This window comes from Theropithecus gelada, chromosome 13, assembly GCF_003255815.1.
Source record: "Theropithecus gelada isolate Dixy chromosome 13, Tgel_1.0, whole genome shotgun sequence".
NCBI lineage: Eukaryota > Metazoa > Chordata > Mammalia > Primates > Cercopithecidae > Theropithecus > Theropithecus gelada.
Window position 1 is genome coordinate 106,077,486 of NC_037681.1, and position 18,726 is coordinate 106,096,211.

At 40.9% G+C, this 18,726-nt stretch overlaps 1 protein-coding gene across 1 annotated transcript in view; it reads left to right on the plus strand.

The window, feature by feature from the left end:
* Positions 1–18,726, plus strand: part of KCMF1 (potassium channel modulatory factor 1) — an 82,926-nt gene that overhangs the window by 38,816 nt on the left and 25,384 nt on the right. The window contains exon 2 of the mRNA XM_025354774.1: positions 15,122–15,289. Within this exon, the coding sequence (XP_025210559.1) occupies positions 15,122–15,289 (168 nt within the window). The remainder of the gene's footprint in view (positions 1–15,121; positions 15,290–18,726) is intronic.

An 18,726-nucleotide genomic window follows, 5' to 3' on the forward strand; every position in this document is an offset into this window, starting at 1 on the left:
GGGCCAGGGGGCTGTCCTGTGCTTTGTAGGATGTTTAGTAATATTCCTAGCCTCTACAAAATTGATGCCAGTAACCCTCCCTGTCCCACTAATAGAACTGAGAGTGTCTCCATGCATTGCTAAGTGACCCCTAGGGGGCAACATGGCACCTGGTTGAGACCCATTTCCTAGACCCAGCAGAGCAGGCTTGGAGCTGAGAAACGGTAGTACTAACCAACCATCAACCTACTTTACTTCAAATGTTCTTGAAATGTAGAGGAAGGGCAAAGGGATTATGTTTATGGGCCTGTGATGGTCCTGTAATGTAGAGAGATGATGCTTTTTCTTTTTTTCATTGACAGGGAAAGCAAAGATCAGGTAAGCAATCTCTTTATAGACAGGCAAGATTCAAATCCTGATAAAGTTGATATTTGTTTACATGCCCTTAAAGTGTGTTGTTGAATTTTCTGAGTTGGAGTTATTGCCATACTGTTTTTACATGAGTGAACTGTTTTTTGTGTGTTGCATTTCAGTCATTCTTGGTGCATTATTAACATGAATGCATTTTCTGGATGGTGCCCTGCTAGGGTCATACTGTTCAGGCTCATGGCTAGACATTGTAAGTGGAGGAAAGAAGAAATGAATATTAAAGCCAGTGTTTAAAAACTTTTAAATTTTGGCTGGGCACGGTGGCTTACGCCTGTAATCCCAGCACTTTGGGAGGCTGAGGTGGGCGGATCACAAGGTCAGGAGATCGAGACCATTCTGGCTAACACAGTGAAACTAATTTTTTAGTCTCTACTAAAAAATACAAAAAATTAGCCAGGCCCACGTGGTGGCAGGCGCCTGTAGTCCCAGCTACTCGGGAGGCTGAGGCAGGAGAATGGCGTGAACCCTGGAGGCAGAGCTTGCAGTGAGCTGAGATCGCGCCACTGCATTCCAGGCTGGGCAACAGAGCGAGACTGTCTCAAAAAAAAAAAAAAAAAACTTTTACATTTTGTGTAATTATACTGTGTTTGTATACCTTGGTTTATTTGAAATTCACTTCAAACTGTATAAGCACTATCCATTTTCCTCATTTTATCTTTATGCTTAGTCCCTTCTTTCTTTCTTTTCCATACTACCATATATCACTCTTAAACATCCTCTCTCAGAGAAAGTCTCCCAAAGATCAGCTTATCCTAACCAACTGTTTACCTTTCAGCTTGCATGTCTCATCACCTCAAACCAAACATGTCTAAAATCAGACTTGCATGCCTCCTAAACTAGACATAAACCACACCTCTTTTCCCCCAGGGCTAGGGTATTCTCTATACTTTGTATTAATTATTCCTACTCCTATCCAGAGTTTGATGTTTGTTGGAGGTCCCTTTATTTTAAAATCCCTGAAGAAACTGGCGCAGACATAAAGAAATGTAATTTAACAGTTGAAGGTAGGATTTTGGAGGACTTGCTAACATTTTAAATTGGTTAGCCTGCAAAACAGGGGAAAGTGACTTAATTCATGTCTGTGGTGAGTTTTTGAGACTGGATTTAGAATAACTGCTCTGTATGTAGAGCACATTAGAACAAAGGGACCTGAAGTTGTATTTCAGTGTCTTAGAGAGGACTTCAGGAACTGCTTGGTATGAAGAGTTGTGTCAGGGTGAGTCTGTTGTACAACTAGAACAAATCATCTTTCATCATTTTTATATATTTGGCTGTGTTTCTGTAGATCTCTATCCCTTAGTCTTCGTACTGTTTTAAATGCTTATTTACTTATCCTTATTCCCCATTTAAGCTCTAAGCACTAAGTGGGTATTACAAGTGCTCAAAAATTTTGGTTGTTAGAAATAGTAATGTTAAGTCAATGAGAAATGGTCTTAAAATACAGATCCAGGGCAGATCTTTTCCTACCTCAATATAAGGAGCTGTCATGTGCCTTACTTGACTGGGAGTCTGTCACAAATACATATGCAGACATTTCTAGTTTAGATAACATTAAAAAAAATTTAGCAAACAGTATGTTTTCTGCTCCCTCCTTATATATCTTGTGGTACATTAAGGATTTCCAGTTCTCCTTTCCCTCAAACAGTTGCAGAAAGTCAGTATAAGAGTGTTTAGGCCGGGTGCAGTGGCTCATGCTTATAATCCCAGCACTTTGGGAGGCCGAGGTGGGCGGATCACGAGGCCAGGAGTTCCAGACCAGCCTGGCCAGCATGGTGAAACCCCGTCTCTACTAAAAATACAAAAATTAGCCAGGCATGGTGGCATGCGCTTGTAATCCCAGCTACTCAGGAGGCTGAGCTAGGAGAATCACTTGACCCTGGAGGCAGAAGTTGCAGTGAGCCAAGATCCCGCCACTGTACTCCAGCCTGGGCGACAGAGCAAGTGGGGTGGGGGAGGGGAGACATTAAATGTGTTTCCCCCCTTTCATTGTTTGAAATGACATTATTCTCTTACGTGTAGTGTGTCTTTTCAGGCTAGAGGTCACCTGTTGCTGTGCATACATTATCAGCCAAGTATATGATGGGAAGGCTTTCTAAACAACTCTTAGACTCTGTTTTCAGTGCCCAGTGGTACACAGTCTTTTGCATTGCCTGTAAGTTGTATCTGTAATTTTCAAAAAGTTGAGAAAACACTACATTAGAGTAAGAACTTAAAATAGTGACTTTAAGTAGAGCTTTGTTTGGTGATAAATCTCTGAAAATAAATATCTATAAGCACCTGCCTCAAGAGTAATTCCTCAATTTCAGGATTTCATTCCAGAGAAGTTAGGTAATTGGTACAATCTTCTTAAAAAATAAGTCAAGGGAAAAACAATAAACAAAGCATGAAATATATATCTCCATATCATAATAAATACAGTTCTGAAGGCATCTACTTCTGGGGAAGAAAAGATTATTATCAAACGATATGCTTCAGTAGGCAACCCTTAATCACTGGTTTGCCACTTAATGACTCTGCCTTTGGAGCAAATTACTTAGTGCCTGTGTGCCTCCGTTTATCCATCTGTAAAAGAATCAACAGTTAAGTGACTAAGTCTTTAGCACATTAAAAATCATCACCTTCCCTTAAAAGAGCTCTTTTTTGGGAAAAGTTGGAGCCTAAACCAAGCTCTCTCTGCCTTGCTCCCACAGACCTGTCTGCAGAATTTTCAAAACAGAGCAGTTTCTATCTAGTGTGCATTGTTTAAAGCAACTAAACTGAATTGCAAATGTATATGGAAATACTGGGGTGTGTGTGTGTGTGTGTGTGTGTGTGTGTGTGTGTAGTCCTCCCGCCTCAGCCTCCCAAAGTGTTGAGATTACAGACATGAGCTACCTCACCTGGCGTTATTTTTGGTTTTTACATGTAAACTTTTTATCACAAAACCATGGCTGACAGGATTCATTTCTTCAAAACCTGTTCCCCACTAACCACCTGTTAAAACTTGCAACCTAGTTCTCCTGGGCTGTTGTTGCCACCTGGTGGCTTACTCCTGGAGGTATTTGGTATAGCATTTTTATCTACTTAATTTTTTTTCCTCCTATAGAAAACAAGTACTTGTTCAGGGCCTTCTTTTTCCCCCTCTACTTTCATTATTCAGTAGTTCTTACATCACGAAGTCTGTTATAGAGGTTGCAGTGAGCCAAGATAGCGCCACTGCACTCCAGCCTGGGCGACAGAGTGAGACTCCATCTCCAAAAAAAAAAAGTCTGTTATAGACACACATTAATCCCCTCCCCCTTTCCCTTCTCTCTTTTTGAGCTCTTATCTAATTACCCTAGGAAAACATCCCCTTCTTTTCATTTACTTCATTCATTCAATAGATATTATTGAATTCCCACATTGTCCCAGGCACTGTTTATCCACCTCCTCTTCCTTCATTTTATGAGTCAGAAAACAGCTCTAATCATGGCAGAGTATAATAGTAGATTGAGTAATATAGAAGCTTCTCTATTTCCGGATAAGAGGCTCTGAAAGGCTGTTCCTAAGCTCACTCATGAGCAAGTCCATTGTTGCTAAGTTTCTGTTTTCAAAACAGGGATGCATTTCTACGAACAAATGAAAGAGTGTAGATCAGTTCTTTAAAATCAGGCAAACCAATCAGTTATTCCAGAGAGGACCAAGTTCCTCTATACTGAAAACTGTTAGAAATGAATTAATCTTCCGTCTTTCACAAAGTTCATAAAGAACTCTTTAAATACAATATTTCACCCATTTTTCTATTCACTTTGTTGGGCAGATTTGAACCAGCTTTAAATCAGCTATAGCCACAAAAGAAGTTTTATCACTTTCCACCTACCTCATGACTTTGTGAAGATTGGCAAAGTAATATATGTAAGTCATTAGGTACATAATTAAAAGTGAAGGAACCTGCTATTAAACCACTAGAGGGAACTCTGTGTGGCAAGAATTTTTACTCACTGTTGTATCCTCAGCAAATATTTTTGTTCACTGCTGTATCTTGGCATATAATAGATAATAAATAATGAAAGGATGGGTGGATTCTCCTTGTTGTTACGTATCACAGAACTCGCAGAATTCCACCTGGAAAAAAAAAAGTAGAAAAGCCAATTTCCAGTAAGAAAGGGTTGTTTTAAATGTTTTAAATGCTGAATGAACATATAGTTCATTCAAATAAGACTACCGTGTGAGGAGTACACATTGCAAAACCTACTTACTGAGCTTCTTGGTTCTCTTTCTTCTGGATCTTGTTTCTGGATCATGCTCTCCCCCTTTTTCATTTCTCTTTCTCTGCTGTGGAATCTCTTTAGCTATAGGTTTACTCTTGAAGAGTCTGAGCGGGTCTCAATACCCCATTTCTCCTCTTGAGTCTGTCCCTTAAACACAGGGCATAGGTTTTTAAAAATACGAATATATAGAGTTATATGTATGTTTAATAGACCTTTTTATTCTCTTCCTATTTCTAAAAATAAGGAAAGCTCTTAAAAAAACACACACACACGGACAAATCCTAGAGTTTCTTTTTGTTTCTTTTTGTTTTGGCAAGGGATGATTTGTATTTCCTCTGTGATTCTTAAGTAGAAGATGAAAAAACTCTCCGCTCCTGACGTAGGCTCCCAGTTTATGAAGCATTATAAACTTTGTCTTAGATTTCCTTCCTCCAGCAGTTTCACATCTGGAAGTATCCTTTGACCGTTTTCTTTAAGCAAAATAATTCTGGTTACTTATACTTTTCATTGAGTTACTTATACTATAGTTTGTCTTTTTTTTTTTTTTTTTTTTTTGAGACAGAGTCTTACTCTTTCACCCAGGCTGGAGCACACTGGCACAATTTTGGCTCACTGCAACCTCCACCTCCCGGGTTCAAGCAATTCTCCTGCTCAGCCTCCCAAGTAACTGGGATTACAGGCACCCGCCCCTACACCCAGCTAATTTTTGTATCTTTAGTAGAGACGGGGTTTCACAGTGTTGGCCAGGCTGGTCTCGAACTCCTGACCTTAGGTGATCCTCCCACCTCAGCCTCCCAAAGTGCTGAGATTACAGGCATGAGCCACTGTGCCCAGCCTAGTTCATCTTTTTTACTTGGTTTTGTGTTCATCTGAGATCCTCTTCTAAGGGTTGCACAATTTTTCAACTGCTTAAATGCAGAGTCTCTTCTTGGAGATTGTCTATCATTTAATAGTATTGTTCTTTGGGCAGTTCTCAGTGTCAAAATGATACAGCCTATATGATACATACCCTTTTTTCAAAAAGTCACACTTGGAGAGATGCATGGGCCTTGAAGAGACAATACACAGACATTTCACAGAAGTAGAAAAGAGGCCTTCCCTCTCTCCACCGCCCCGCCCCCATCACATGGTAGCTAGAAGTCAAAATTGGCTGTCAATGACAAGTGCTGTGTAATCCCAGGCCTTCAAATTCCAGATGAGGTCGACTTCCTGTTGTATTCTTTTTTCCCTGTGTGTCTTGAAGGTAACTTGCCCTTTGTTGACCTTTTCTTTCCCATCAACTCTCTATTCCCTAGCTAAAAACTAATTTTATTAAAAAGTAAAAGGTATACCAACCTGAGATTTTTCTCCTTTAAAAAGCTGTAAACGAATATTAGAAACTTTTTTCTTTTTTTTTTTTTTAATAAGAAAGCAAAGACTACATATTATTTCAGTGGCTTTTTAAAAATGTGTTCCCAGGCAGGGCGCAGTGGCTCAAGCCTGTAATCCCAGCACTTTGGGAGGCCGAGACGGGCGGATCCCGAGGTCAGCGGATCGAGACCATCCTGGCTAACACAGTGAAACCCCGTCTCTACTAAAAAATACAAAAAAAAAAAAAAAAAAAAAAAAAACTAGCTGGGCGAGCTGTCGGGCGCCTGTAGTCCCAGCTACTCCGGAGGCTGAGGCAGTAGAATGGCGTAAACCCAGGAGGCGGAGCTTGCAGTGAGCTGAGATCCGGCCACTGCACTCCAGCCTGGGCGACAGAAGGAGACTCCGTCTCAAAAAAAAAAAAAAGTGTTCCCACTAGAGGGCATCCTTTTCTCCTTAAAATTTTAGTTCATAGCTTTCGTTTGTTTTCCAGAACTTCTAAATATACAAAACAATGAGAAAAGATGGGGGATTACAAATATAACACCTTAACCTTATAATGTAGCTTGTCCAAGTTACGATTTTACAAACTACCATTTACAAACTTCGTGATTTTACAAATCACAAAGAAGTGATTTCTCAACTTCTTTATGACACAGTATGACTAAGCTAGATTTTTTTTTTTTTGGAGACGGAGTGCCGTTCTGTTACCAGGCTGGAATGCAGTGACACAATCTCAGCTCATTGCAACCTCTGCCTGCCGGGTTCAAGCGATTCTCTTTCCTCAGCCTCCCGAGCCTCTGCCTGCCGGGTTCAAGCGATTCTCTTTCCTCAGCCTCCCGAGTACCTGGGATTACAGGCACGCACCACCAGTCCCGGCTAATTTTTGTATATTTAGTAGAGATGGGGTTTCACCGGGTTGGCCAGGCTGGTCAGGAACTCCTGACCTCAGGTGATCTGCCCTCCTCGGCCTCCCAAAGCCCTGGGATTACAGGCGTGAGCCCCCGTGCCCAGCCGTGACTAAGCTAGATTATTCAGTGATGGGTTGCACATGTTATTATTTGGTTAACTCAGTTTTTGCAGAATATATGTAGTGTAAGGTAAATGAAACCTAAATGTTTTTTAATGTAATGGATATCAGTGCTATCTAGACAACTAGTGGTTATTCAGCTTTGCCTCTCACGGCATTATTTTACAATATTTGAACTCTTGTTTCTGTTATAATACTTTTCAGAACTTTGATTTGATTTTTTTTTAAACGGAGTCTTGCTCTGTCGCCCAGGCCAGAGTGCAGTGGCATGATCTCGGCTCACTGCGACCTCCACCTCCCAGCTAATTTTTGTGTTTTTAGTAGAGATGGGGTTTCATCTCTACTAAAAAGAGTTTCAGGCTGGTCTTGAACTCCTGACCTCAGGTGATCCACCCGCCTCGGCCTCCCAAAGTTCTGGGATTACAGGCGTGAGCCACCACGTCCAGCCAGAACTTTGATTTTTTAATATCTTAAATACAGTGTACTGATACCTCATCAGAAGCAACTTCATTCTTCCTGTGAAGGAATTGATAGTTTTACATATGCCATGTATCTGTTCTGTTTCAGATTTCTCTGACTTCCTGATACCAGGTAGAATCACTATTGTTAACCAAGGGACTGCAGCAAAGAGCTAGCTTATTTCCTCCCATAGGAACGTTCGATTACCTGTAGTTGACAGTAGTGGAGCAGGTTTTGTTAGTCTGTGTCATAAAATGATACAAATTCTGACAGATATACTTAGGAGGTCCTCTGTATTGAGTGAGAGTCATTCTAAGGGGGACAATGGGCTACTATTGAGAAATTGAAAAAGTCTGTGCTTGTATACTTTTATTTAGAGACTTAGATGGTATGAAATGTTCTATAAAATTAAATATTACCTTCAACAAGTTTATGACAACAGAAGGAATTAAAGGACAGAGCTTTCGTAAACAAAACAATGAGAAAGGATGATAGCAGACTATATGGAAAAACTGTATGTTATAAAACATTTTTACTTAGCTCAACTTCTTATTCATAGTTTGCTAATCACCAAAAAACCCTCTGTAGCATGGCTGCCACAGAGATTATTATTATTATTTTTTTTTTTTTTTTTTTTGGAGACAGAGTCTGGCTCTGTCATCCAGGCTGGAGTGCAGTGGCTGGATCTCAGCTCACTGCAAGCTCCGCCTCCCTGGTTCACGCCATTCTCCTGCCTCAGCCTCCCGAGTAGCTGGGACTACAGGCGCCCGCCACCTCGCCCGGCTAGTTTTTTGTATTTTTTTTTTTTTTTAGTAGAGATGGTGTTTCACCATGTTAGCCAGGATGGTCTCGATCTCCTGACCTCGTGATCCGCCCATCTCGGCCTCCCAAAGTGCTGGGATTACAGGCTTGAGCCACCGCGCCCGGCCGCCACAGAGATTATTAATAAAGTGAATCTTATGTTGTAAGAAACCCTGCTGTAAACTTACCTAAAGTTTGACTTAAATATTTTATATATATGTATGATGTATCTGTATTTGAAATACTGATCTTGAATCATAAAAGGCCTTTCAGTATTTGAGAAGCTAAAAAATATATATTACAGAAATGATTTCATCGCAAATAGACAGTAAATTTAAACAAACAAACCCTGTTTCCTTTTTAAAGGGCTTACAGTTACAGAACTCTAGCTGGGTTTAAGTGAAGCCTGAGGCTACCACCCCCATCCCTTATGTGAACCATTTAGGTAGCTTTGAATTAAATCACAAGAGTAGAGTGAGCAAGGGATAAGTATCAGCATCTTTTTACTGAAAGATACAGTGTTTATCAATATCACCATGCACAGCTGCCTTAAGCTTTGTTCATCTATACTTGCCAGTAGGCATCCCCACCTCAGAAAGAGAAGGCAGGCCTACAGAATAATGTCAGGCTACACACCAAAAAGTTCAGAGCTGGGTTTACCTTCCTGGCACCTAAATTCACAGTACAATTGTTTGTCCATGTTATTATACCATTTGTGAACCTAAATAGGTATCATAGGTATCCCCCCCCCCCGCCATTCATTATTTTCAGTGTTGTGCTTAAAGCATCATCATGCATGAAAGCTATTTTGTTTTTGTTTGAGATAGGGTCTCACTCTGGCACCCAGGCTGGAGCGCAGTGGCATAATCTCCACTCACTGCAGCCTCAGCCTCCTAGGCTCAAGTGATCCTCCTACCTCAGTCTGAGTAGTAGGGACTACAGGCGCTCACCACCACACCTGGCTAATTTTTCTATGTTTTTTGTAGAGGCGGGGTTTCTCCATGTCTCCCAGGCTGGTCTCAAACTCCTGCACTCAAACAATCTGCCCGCCTTGGTTTCCCAAAGTGTTGGTATTGATTACAGGCCTGAGCTGCTGCGCCTGGCCTGGAAGCTATTTTGAATAAGCAAATTTTTAAGTATTCCGTCTCTTTGCTCAAGTATCTTTTTTAGTAATACTTTCTTTGCCCACGCTGTCCTTCACTGGTTTATGTTTCTCCATAGCACTTACTTCCACCATGCTCTGCAACTTTTTTTCTTTTTTTGGAGTCAGGGTTTGCTCTGTCTGCAGGCTAGAGTGCAGTTGCATGATCATAACTCACAGCAGCCTCGACCTCCTGGGCTGAAGCAATTCTCCCACCTCAGCCTCCTGAGAAGCTGGGTCTACAGGCACACACCACCACACTTAGCCAACTTTTATTTTTATGCTTGTCTTAGTGCATACTAAATGTTAGTTTCTTGGGGGCAGGCTTTGTTTTGTTCATTGCTATATCCTCAGCATCTAAAACATATTACATATTAGATAATCAATATTTGTTGAATTTGCTGAAAAATTGCCACGATGATGCCATCATTTGGCTGTCATTGTAAGTTGCTCAGGGAGTCTCACTGCAGCTTTTGAGATCAAGGATCTCGAAGGATATTTTGAAAAGTAATTTAAAAGGTTGTGTATATTACTGAGATCAAATTGTATTCTAGGAAAGTACTAAAATAATCTTATAGCTCACGCCTGTAATCCCAGCACTTTGGGAGGCCAAGGTGGGCGGATCACAAGGTCAGGAGATCAAGAACATCCTGGCCAATGTGATGAAACCCTCTCTCTACTAAAAGTACAAAAATTAGCTGGGCGTGATGGTGGGCGCCTGTAGTTCCAGCTACTCGGGAGGCTGAGGCAGGAGAATGGCATGAACCCGGGAGGTGGAGCTTGCAGTGAGCCGAGATCGTGCCACCACACTCCAGCTTGGGCGACAGAGCGAGACTCTGTCTCAAAAAAAAAATCTTACTGCATCTGAATAAGTTAATATTACCACTTTAGAATTTAGGACTTTCATATCTTTTTTTCCTCATTTGCTTCTCATAGCAAACTTCATAGATGAAGAAAGATTGAGCAGAGAACATTAAGTGATTTGTCTAAATGGTTATTGTTAATGGCTAAGTAATAACAGGGAATTCCATTTTTTTTGTTTCGTTTTTTGGTGGTTGTTTTTGTTTTTGTTTTAGAAGAAGTCTCGCTCTTGTGCCCCAGGCTGGAGTGCGGTGGTGCGATCTCGGCTCACTGCAACCTCTGCCTCCCGGGTTCAAGCAATTCTCCTGCCTCAGCCTCCCGAGTAGCTGGGATGTGGCTGCCACCACGCCTGGCTAATTTTTGTATTTTTAGTAGAGATGGGGTTTCACTATGTTGGCCAGGCTGGTCTTGAACTCCTGACCTTGTGATCTGCCTGTCTCAGCCTCCCAAAGTGCTGGGATTACAGACGTGAGCCACTGTGCCTGGCCTGATTTTTTTTTTTGGTGTTTTTTGTTTTTTAATAAAAACATTCAACAAACATTAAGAATCTACAACCTAGGCCAGTCTCAGTGGCTCATGCCTGTAATCCTAATACTTTGGGAGGCTGACACAGGCAGATTGCTTGAGTCCAGGAGTTTGAGAACATCCTGACCAAAATTATGCGGGCATGGTGGCACACACCAGTAGTCTCAGCTACTCAGGAGGCTGAGGCAGGAGAAAGGCATGAACCCAGGAGGTCGAGGCTGTAGTGAGCCAAGATTATGCAACTGCATTCCAGGCAGGGTGACAGTAAGACCTTGTCTCAAAAATAAATCTACAGTCTGCCAAAACTATGTTAGTTTTCCGGTTTTCCACCTTGAACTGACAGCCCAAAGGTGGTTGTAAACAATTCCAGCTTTGCTTTATGTTTTTGTTTTTTGTTTTTTTGTTTGTTTGGAAGGAAGGAAAGAACTTTTAAAAATAAAATATTGGTTGGATATATGAGAATTTTCATAAAATAAATGCAAAGGAGAAGAATGGTACTACAGATCCTCTTGGCCAGATATAAAAATGTTACATTTCGAGATCCCTAAAAGCTTCACACACTCATCTCCTCAGCCCCTTAACCCCCAGAGGGAACCACTGACCAAAATGTTATCGTTCCCTCATTTTCCTTTTATAGTTTTACTACATGTTTGATTTCCTAAACTAGATACTGGTTTTCAATTTTATACTATATGTATTCTTTGAGACTTTCTTTCATTCATCTGAGGCGATGTTCTTACCTGTTGCTTTGATTCATTCTTTTTCCAATTCATTCTGTGCATATTGAACTGTTGAGCTTTTGAATCTGAATAGTCTTTTTTTTTTTTTTTTTTTTTTGAGACAGAGTCTCGCACTTTTCGCTCAGGCTGGAGTGCAGTGGCGTGATCTCGGCTCACTGCAAGCTCTGCCTCCTGGGTTCATGCTTTTCTCCTGCCTCAGCCTCCCGAGTAGCTGGGACTACAGGCGCCCGCCACCATGCCCAACTAATTTTTCTTTGTATTTTTAGCAGAAACGAGGTTTCACCATGTTAGCCAGGATGGTCTTGATCTCCTGACCTCATGATCCGCCCGCTCAGCCTCCCAAAGTGCTGGGATTGTAGGCATGAGCCACCACGCCCGGTCCCTGAATCGCCTTTTTAAAATTCAGTTACAAAAACTGCCGTCAACATTCTTCTACATTCTCTAGGTGCACACAGACAAAAGATTCCCCCTGGGAACGTATTTAAGAGTGAAATTACGGTATCATAGGAGGTATATGTATTTAACTTGACTAAAATATGAACAAATTTTTCAAAGTGGTTGTGCTGACATACACTCCCACCAGCAGGGTATAAGCACTTCTGCTGCCCTTTATCTTCATTAACACTTGACATCATGAAACTTGTAGTTTCTTACCAGTTTGGTAAATGTAAAATGCTAGCTCACGGATGTTAATCATGCACTTCTTTGATGACTAATGAGACTGAGCGTCTTTTCATATGTTTACTGGCCATTTATGTTTGTTGTTCTTTGAGTGCCCTTTGACAGGTTTCTCCATTTTTCTATTGAGCGTTCATTATTTACTTACTGATATGTAAGAGTTCATAATGCATTCTGAATACCAAACTTTTGTCTGACATGTATGTTGTACATATCACCAGTTTCTGAGCCTTGTATTTTCAGTCAGTGGAGGCTGTTAAAAGATGAAGAAAAAGTCTTAACATAGTTATTTAAGAAATTGTTTTCTACTTTAGGCTGATAAAAATATTCTATATTGTCTTCTAGAGATATTTTTCATTGTTCTTTTGAATCTGTCTTTAAACCATGTGGAATTGATTTTTTGTGTGTATGGGATATGGGGAAGAGATCTAATTCTGTTTTCCCCACACGTAGATAATCACCTGTTCAGCACTATTTATTGTCCACTCCCTTCTTTTCTCAGTGTTCTTTAGTGACCTTGCTGTCGTAAAACAGATTTCAACCTCTGCTTCGGGGCTTTCCATTCTATTCCATAGGCCAGTTTGTCTCTACGCTGGTGCCATTCCTTCTTCTTATAGTTATTATAGCTTTATAATTTGTTACTGTATTACTTATTATTTATTAGTGTAGCTCTCTCTATATATAAAACAAGTCCCTCTATCTCGTTTTTCTTGGGAGCATCTTGACTGTCCTTGGCCCTTTTTGTAACTAGTGTCAGCGTTTGAGTCAGCTTACCATGTCCCACAAAAAAATTCTTTTTAAATTTTGGTTATAATTGTTTGAATCTACAAATCAGTTGACATTTTATTATGAACCTTCCAGTCCATGAAGTTGGTATCTGTAGTTTTTAAAGTCCTTTAGTGTCTTTGAATACATTTGTACTCATTTGCTTCATAAAAGGCTACCTATCTTTGGTTAGATTTATTCAGAGGCACTTTTTAAAAATGCTGTTGCAAATGGCATATTTTTTTATTACAGTAAAATATACATAGCATAAAATTTATTTTAAGCCCTTTTTGGTGTACAATTCAGTAGCATTAAGTATATTCATATTCTTGGAACCATCACCACTGTCCATCTCCAGAATTCTTCCATTATCCCAGACTTCAAAACTCCCTACCCGCTAAACTGTAATTCCTCATTCTCCCTTTCCTCCAGCTTCTGGTAGCTAGGGCTACAGGCACAGGCCACAATGCCCAGCTAATTTTTAAATTTTTTTGTAGACAGGATCTCTCTATGTTGCCCAGGCTGGTCTTGAACTCCTGGCCTCAAGCCATCCCTCTGAGGGCCTGGCCTTGCCAAAGTGCTTGGGATTACAGGTGTTAGGCACAACACTCAGTTATTTCTTTTAACAGGTTAAGAATTATTTGATATCCAGTTCTGATACGAACTCATGACTGATTCTGCTGCTCCTGCTAGTTCTTTCTGATGGTGCTTTACTTTTTTGTATTTTATGATTTAAATTATGAACTTATTCCTTGGATGTTAATATATGCCAGATGCTTGCTGTCAATTCTAATTTAAGACCACTTAAAATTCTTGACCCAAGGTCTTTGGAACCATTTGATAGAATTTGGGCTATAAACCCATGAGGACTGGTTTGTGGTTATGGCTTTTTGTTGTTATTTTGTGCCCTCAGGGCAGGGGGCTTTCACTAGGGTAATTTTTGTAATCCCCTAGGGAGGATTTCTAGCCCACCCATGCATTGTGAGAGTATATTAGGATCTTGGTTTTATGAGGAATCTTCTGTTAATTATCCCACCTTCAGTAGGCCTTTGTCCTGTAATGCTGTGGAACTTAAACTTAGATTTTTACCTGCTTTCGCAAATACCCTCATTGTGAAAAGCCCTCTTTAGTGCTTCCAGTCAGTCACCTCTTCATCTTGGTTTTTACTTTATTGCTGGCTTATCAAGGCTTTTTTTTTTTTTTTTGAGGTGGAGTCTCGCTCTGTCGCCCAGGCTGGAGTGCAGTGGCTTGGTCTCAGCTCACTGCAGCCTCCGCCTCCTGGGTTCAAGCGATTCTCCTTCCTCAGCCTCCGGAGTAGCTAGGATTACAGGTGTTTGCTACCAAGCCCAGCTAATTTTTTGTATTTTTTTTTTTTTTTTTTTTTAGTAGAGACGGGGTTTCACCATATTATCCAGGATGGTCTCCATCTCCTGACCTCGTGATCTGCCTACCTCAGCCTCCCAAAGTCCTGGGATTACAGGCCTGAGCCACCATGCCTGGCCTATATCAAGGCATTTTTTAAGGGGGGAAAAGGGTGATTACATTGTGTCAGTCATTTTACTTTATTTAATTTTAAGTGGTTTTTTGTTTGTTTTTAGTTTTGGTTTTGGTTTGGTTTTTTTTTTTTTTTTTTTTTTTTGGAGACAAAGTCTTGCTCTGTTGCCCAGGTTGGAGTGCAGTGGCGTGATCTCAGCTCACTGCAACCCCACCTCCTGGGTTTAAGCAATTCTTGTGCCTCAGCCTCCCAAGTAGTTGGGATTACAGGCACCCGCCACCAAGCCCAGCTAATTTTTGCATTTTTAGTAGAGACGGGGTTTCAACATGTTGACCAAGGCTGGTCTTGGAATTCTGACCCCAAGTGATCCACCCGCCTTGGCCCGCCAAAGTACTGGGATTACAGGCGTGAGCCACCGCGCCCAGCCTGTATCAGTCATTTTAAATTATTTTCATCTGGAGTATATAAATCAGAGTAATGAATCCAGCACATGGCTAAAAATTCCCATACCATTTTACTAAGTCATTTCTAGTCATTTTGGAAAGGATATGTGGGGTTAAATGAGCACCTGAAACATTCATAAAAATGAAATCAAGAGTGGTCTTTATAACTGGTAACAAAAGATATTTCTTTTTTTTATAGGTGTCAGCTGTGATGCATGTTTAAAAGGAAATTTTCGAGGTCGCAGATATAAGTGTTTAATTTGCTACGATTACGATCTTTGTGCATCTTGTTATGAAAGTGGTGCAACAACAACAAGGCATACAACTGACCACCCAATGCAGTGCATATTAACAAGGGTAGATTTTGGTAAGTAATTAAAAATTTAATGAATTACATCATTTAGAATTGTATGTACGTGTGAAGAAGTAAAGGCAAAGTGTTCTAAAACTCCCCAGCAGCATACCATGAGGCCCCAGATTCATTAAACATTAAATAAATCTTACCTTTTTTTTTTTGGGAGATGGAGTCTCACTCTGTCACCCTGGCTGGAATACAGTGGCGCAACCTTGGCTCACTGCAACCTGCACCTCCCTGGTTCAAACAATTCCCCTGCCTCAGCCACCCAAGTAGCTGGGATTACAGGTGCACACCACCACACCTGGCTAATTTGTTTGTATTTTAGTAGAGATAGAGTTTCACCATGTTGAACAGACTGGTCTCGAACTTCTGGCCTTAGGCAGTCCACCCGCCTCAACCTCCCAAAGTGCTGGGATTACAGGTGTGAGCCACCATGCCCGGCTTTTTTTTTTTTTTGAGATAGAGTCTTGCCCTGTCGCCTAGGCTGGAGTGTAATGGCACTACCTCAGCTCACTGCAACGTCCACCTCCCAGGTTCAAGCGATTCTCCTGCCTCAGCCTCCCGAGGAGCTGGGATTATAGGCGTGCACCACCGTGCCCGGCTAATTTTTTGTATCTTTAATAGAGACGGGGTTTCACCATGTTAGCCACGCTGGTCTTGAACTCCTAACCTCATGATCCACCTGCCTCGGCCTCCAAAGTGCTAGGATTACAGGCATAAGCCACTGCACCCGGCCTTACTTTCATATACCAAGTAATTCTGTCTGTTCGTCTTAATCATAGTTTACTTGTTTAAAAAAACCATTCAGAAATACACACCACTGACAAGGTATGAAATAGAAGAGTGCTTCAGTAAAGAAGAAATATGGTCTGTCTTTTGTTCTTGCTATTAACACACAAATAATAGCTTTTTTTTTTTTTTTTAAAGTCAGAGTCTCACTTTGTCACCTAGGCTGAAATACAGTGGCCAGATCTCAGCTCACTGCAACATCTGCCTCCTGGGTTCAAGCAATTCTCTTGCCTCAGCCTCTTGAGTAGCTGAGACTACAGGTGTGTGCCACTGTGCCCAGCTAATTTTTTTGTATTTTTAGTAGAGGTGAAATTTCACCATGTTGGCCAGGCTGGTCTTGAACTCCTGACCTCAAGTTATCCACCTGCCTTGGCCTCCCAGAGTGCTGGGATTATAGATGTGAGCCACCATGCCTGGCAGTAATAACTTTTGTAATGACCAGAAAGCAGATTGTTGGCTGGGTGTGGTGGCTCACACCTGTAATCCCAACACTTTGGGAGGCTTAGATGGGCAGATCACTTGAGTCCAGGAGTTTGAGACGAGCCTGGGCAACGTGGCGAAAACTGTCTCTGCACCCACCCCTCAAAAATACAATAAATTAGCTGGATGTAGTGGCACACATACAGCTGTAGTCCTAGCTACATGGGAGGCTGAGATGGGAGGCTCACTTGAGCTCAGGTGGTCGAGGCTGCAATGAACCCTGATTGTGCCACTACACTCCGGCCTGGGCAATAAAGCAAGACGCTATCTCAAAAAAAAAAAAAAGATTGTTTCCACAGTTGATTAGAAGACATTGTAAGAAAATCTATAAATGTTTCATGCTATAATTTTTATTTATTTATTTATTTTTTGAGACAGAGTTTCACTCTTCTCGCCTAGGCTGGAGTGCAATGGCGCCATCTCGGCTTACTGCAACCTCCACCTCCTGGGTTCAAGCGATTCTCCTGCCTCAGCCTCCTAAGTAGCTGGGATTACAGGTGCCTGCCACCATGCCCAGAAAATTTTTGTATTTTTGGTAGAGACAGGGTTTCACCATGTTGGCCAGGCTGGTCTTGAACTCCCGATCTCAGGTGATCCACTTGCGGGCCTCCCAGGGTGCTGAGATAACAGACATGAGCCACCACACCTGGCTTCATACTATAATTTCTTACCTAGCCCCACACTTTTTGTCCTTTTTATTTCAGCCATCCTAGTAGGTGTAAAGTAGTATCTCAGGTGGTTTTGATTTATATTTATCTGAAATATAAATTATGAGCATATTTTCTTGTGCTTATGGGCCATTTGTATATCTACTGTGAAGAAATACCTAGATCCTTTGCCCATTTTTTAATTGGATAATATGTCTTTGTTATTGAATTGTAATAGTTTTTTATTTCATAGATAAGTTTTTATCTGATAGATGATTTGCAAAAATGTTCTCCCATTCTGTGGGTTGTGTTTTCACTTTCTTGGTGGTGTGCTTTGAAGCACAAAAGTTCTAATTCTGATAATGTCCCATTTATGTATTTTTTCATTTGTTGTGCATTTGGTGCTGTATCTGGAAAATCACTGCCTAATTCAAAGTCACGAAGATTTAAACCTGTGTGTTCTTCTAAGAGTTTTGTAGTTTTAGCTCTTATATTTAGATATATGACCCATTTAGAATTAATTTTTATATATGGAATGAGGTAAAGCACCAACTTTATTCTTTTGCATGTGAATATTCAGTTGTCCCAATATCTTTTGTTGGAAAGACTATTCTTTATCCAATGCATTGTCTTGGCACTCTTGTTAAAGATAGGTTGACTGTAAATGAGGGTTTATTTCTAGACTCTCAGTCTATTCCATCGATCTATATGCTTGGTGTTTTTGTTTGTATTTTGACACAGAGTCTCACTCTGTCACCCAGGCTGGAGTGCAGTGGTGTGATCTTGGCTTACTGCATCCTCTGCTTCCCAGGCTCAGGCAATCCTCCACCCTCAGCCTTCCAAATAATTGGGATCACAGGTGGAAGCCACCACGCCTAGCTGATTTTTTAATTTTTTGTGGAAATGGGGTTTCGCCACATTGCCCAGGCTGGTATCAAACTCCTGAGCTCAACGTGATCTGCCCGCCTCAGCCTCCCAAAGTGCTGAGATTACAGGCGTGAGCCACTGTGCCAAGCCTATATGTCTGTCTTTATGCCAGTACTACACCGTCTTGATTTCTGTAGCTTCATAGTAAGCTTTGAAATCAAGAAGACTAAGTCTTCCACCTTTGTTCTTTTTCAAGACTATTTTGGGTATTTTGTGTCTCTTTCATTTCTGTATTTTAGATTCAGCTTGTCAGTTTCTGCAAAGAAGCCAACTAGGATTTTGAATGGAATTATGTCGAATCTGTAGATTAGTTTGGAGAGTACTGCCATCTTAATAATACTAAATCTGCTGATCCATGAACATGGGATATGTTTCCATTTATGTAGGTCTTTAATTTCTTTTGACACACTTTTGCAGTTATCACAGTATGAGTTTTGCACTTCCATTGAATTTATTTCTAAGAATAGATGGTCCCCAGTTTATGATGGTTCAGCTTATGATTTTTTTATCTTACAGTGGTGCAAAAGCAATATATGTTCAGTAGAAACAGAACTTTAAGTACATACAACCATGCTGTTTTCATTTTCGGTGCAGTCTTCAATA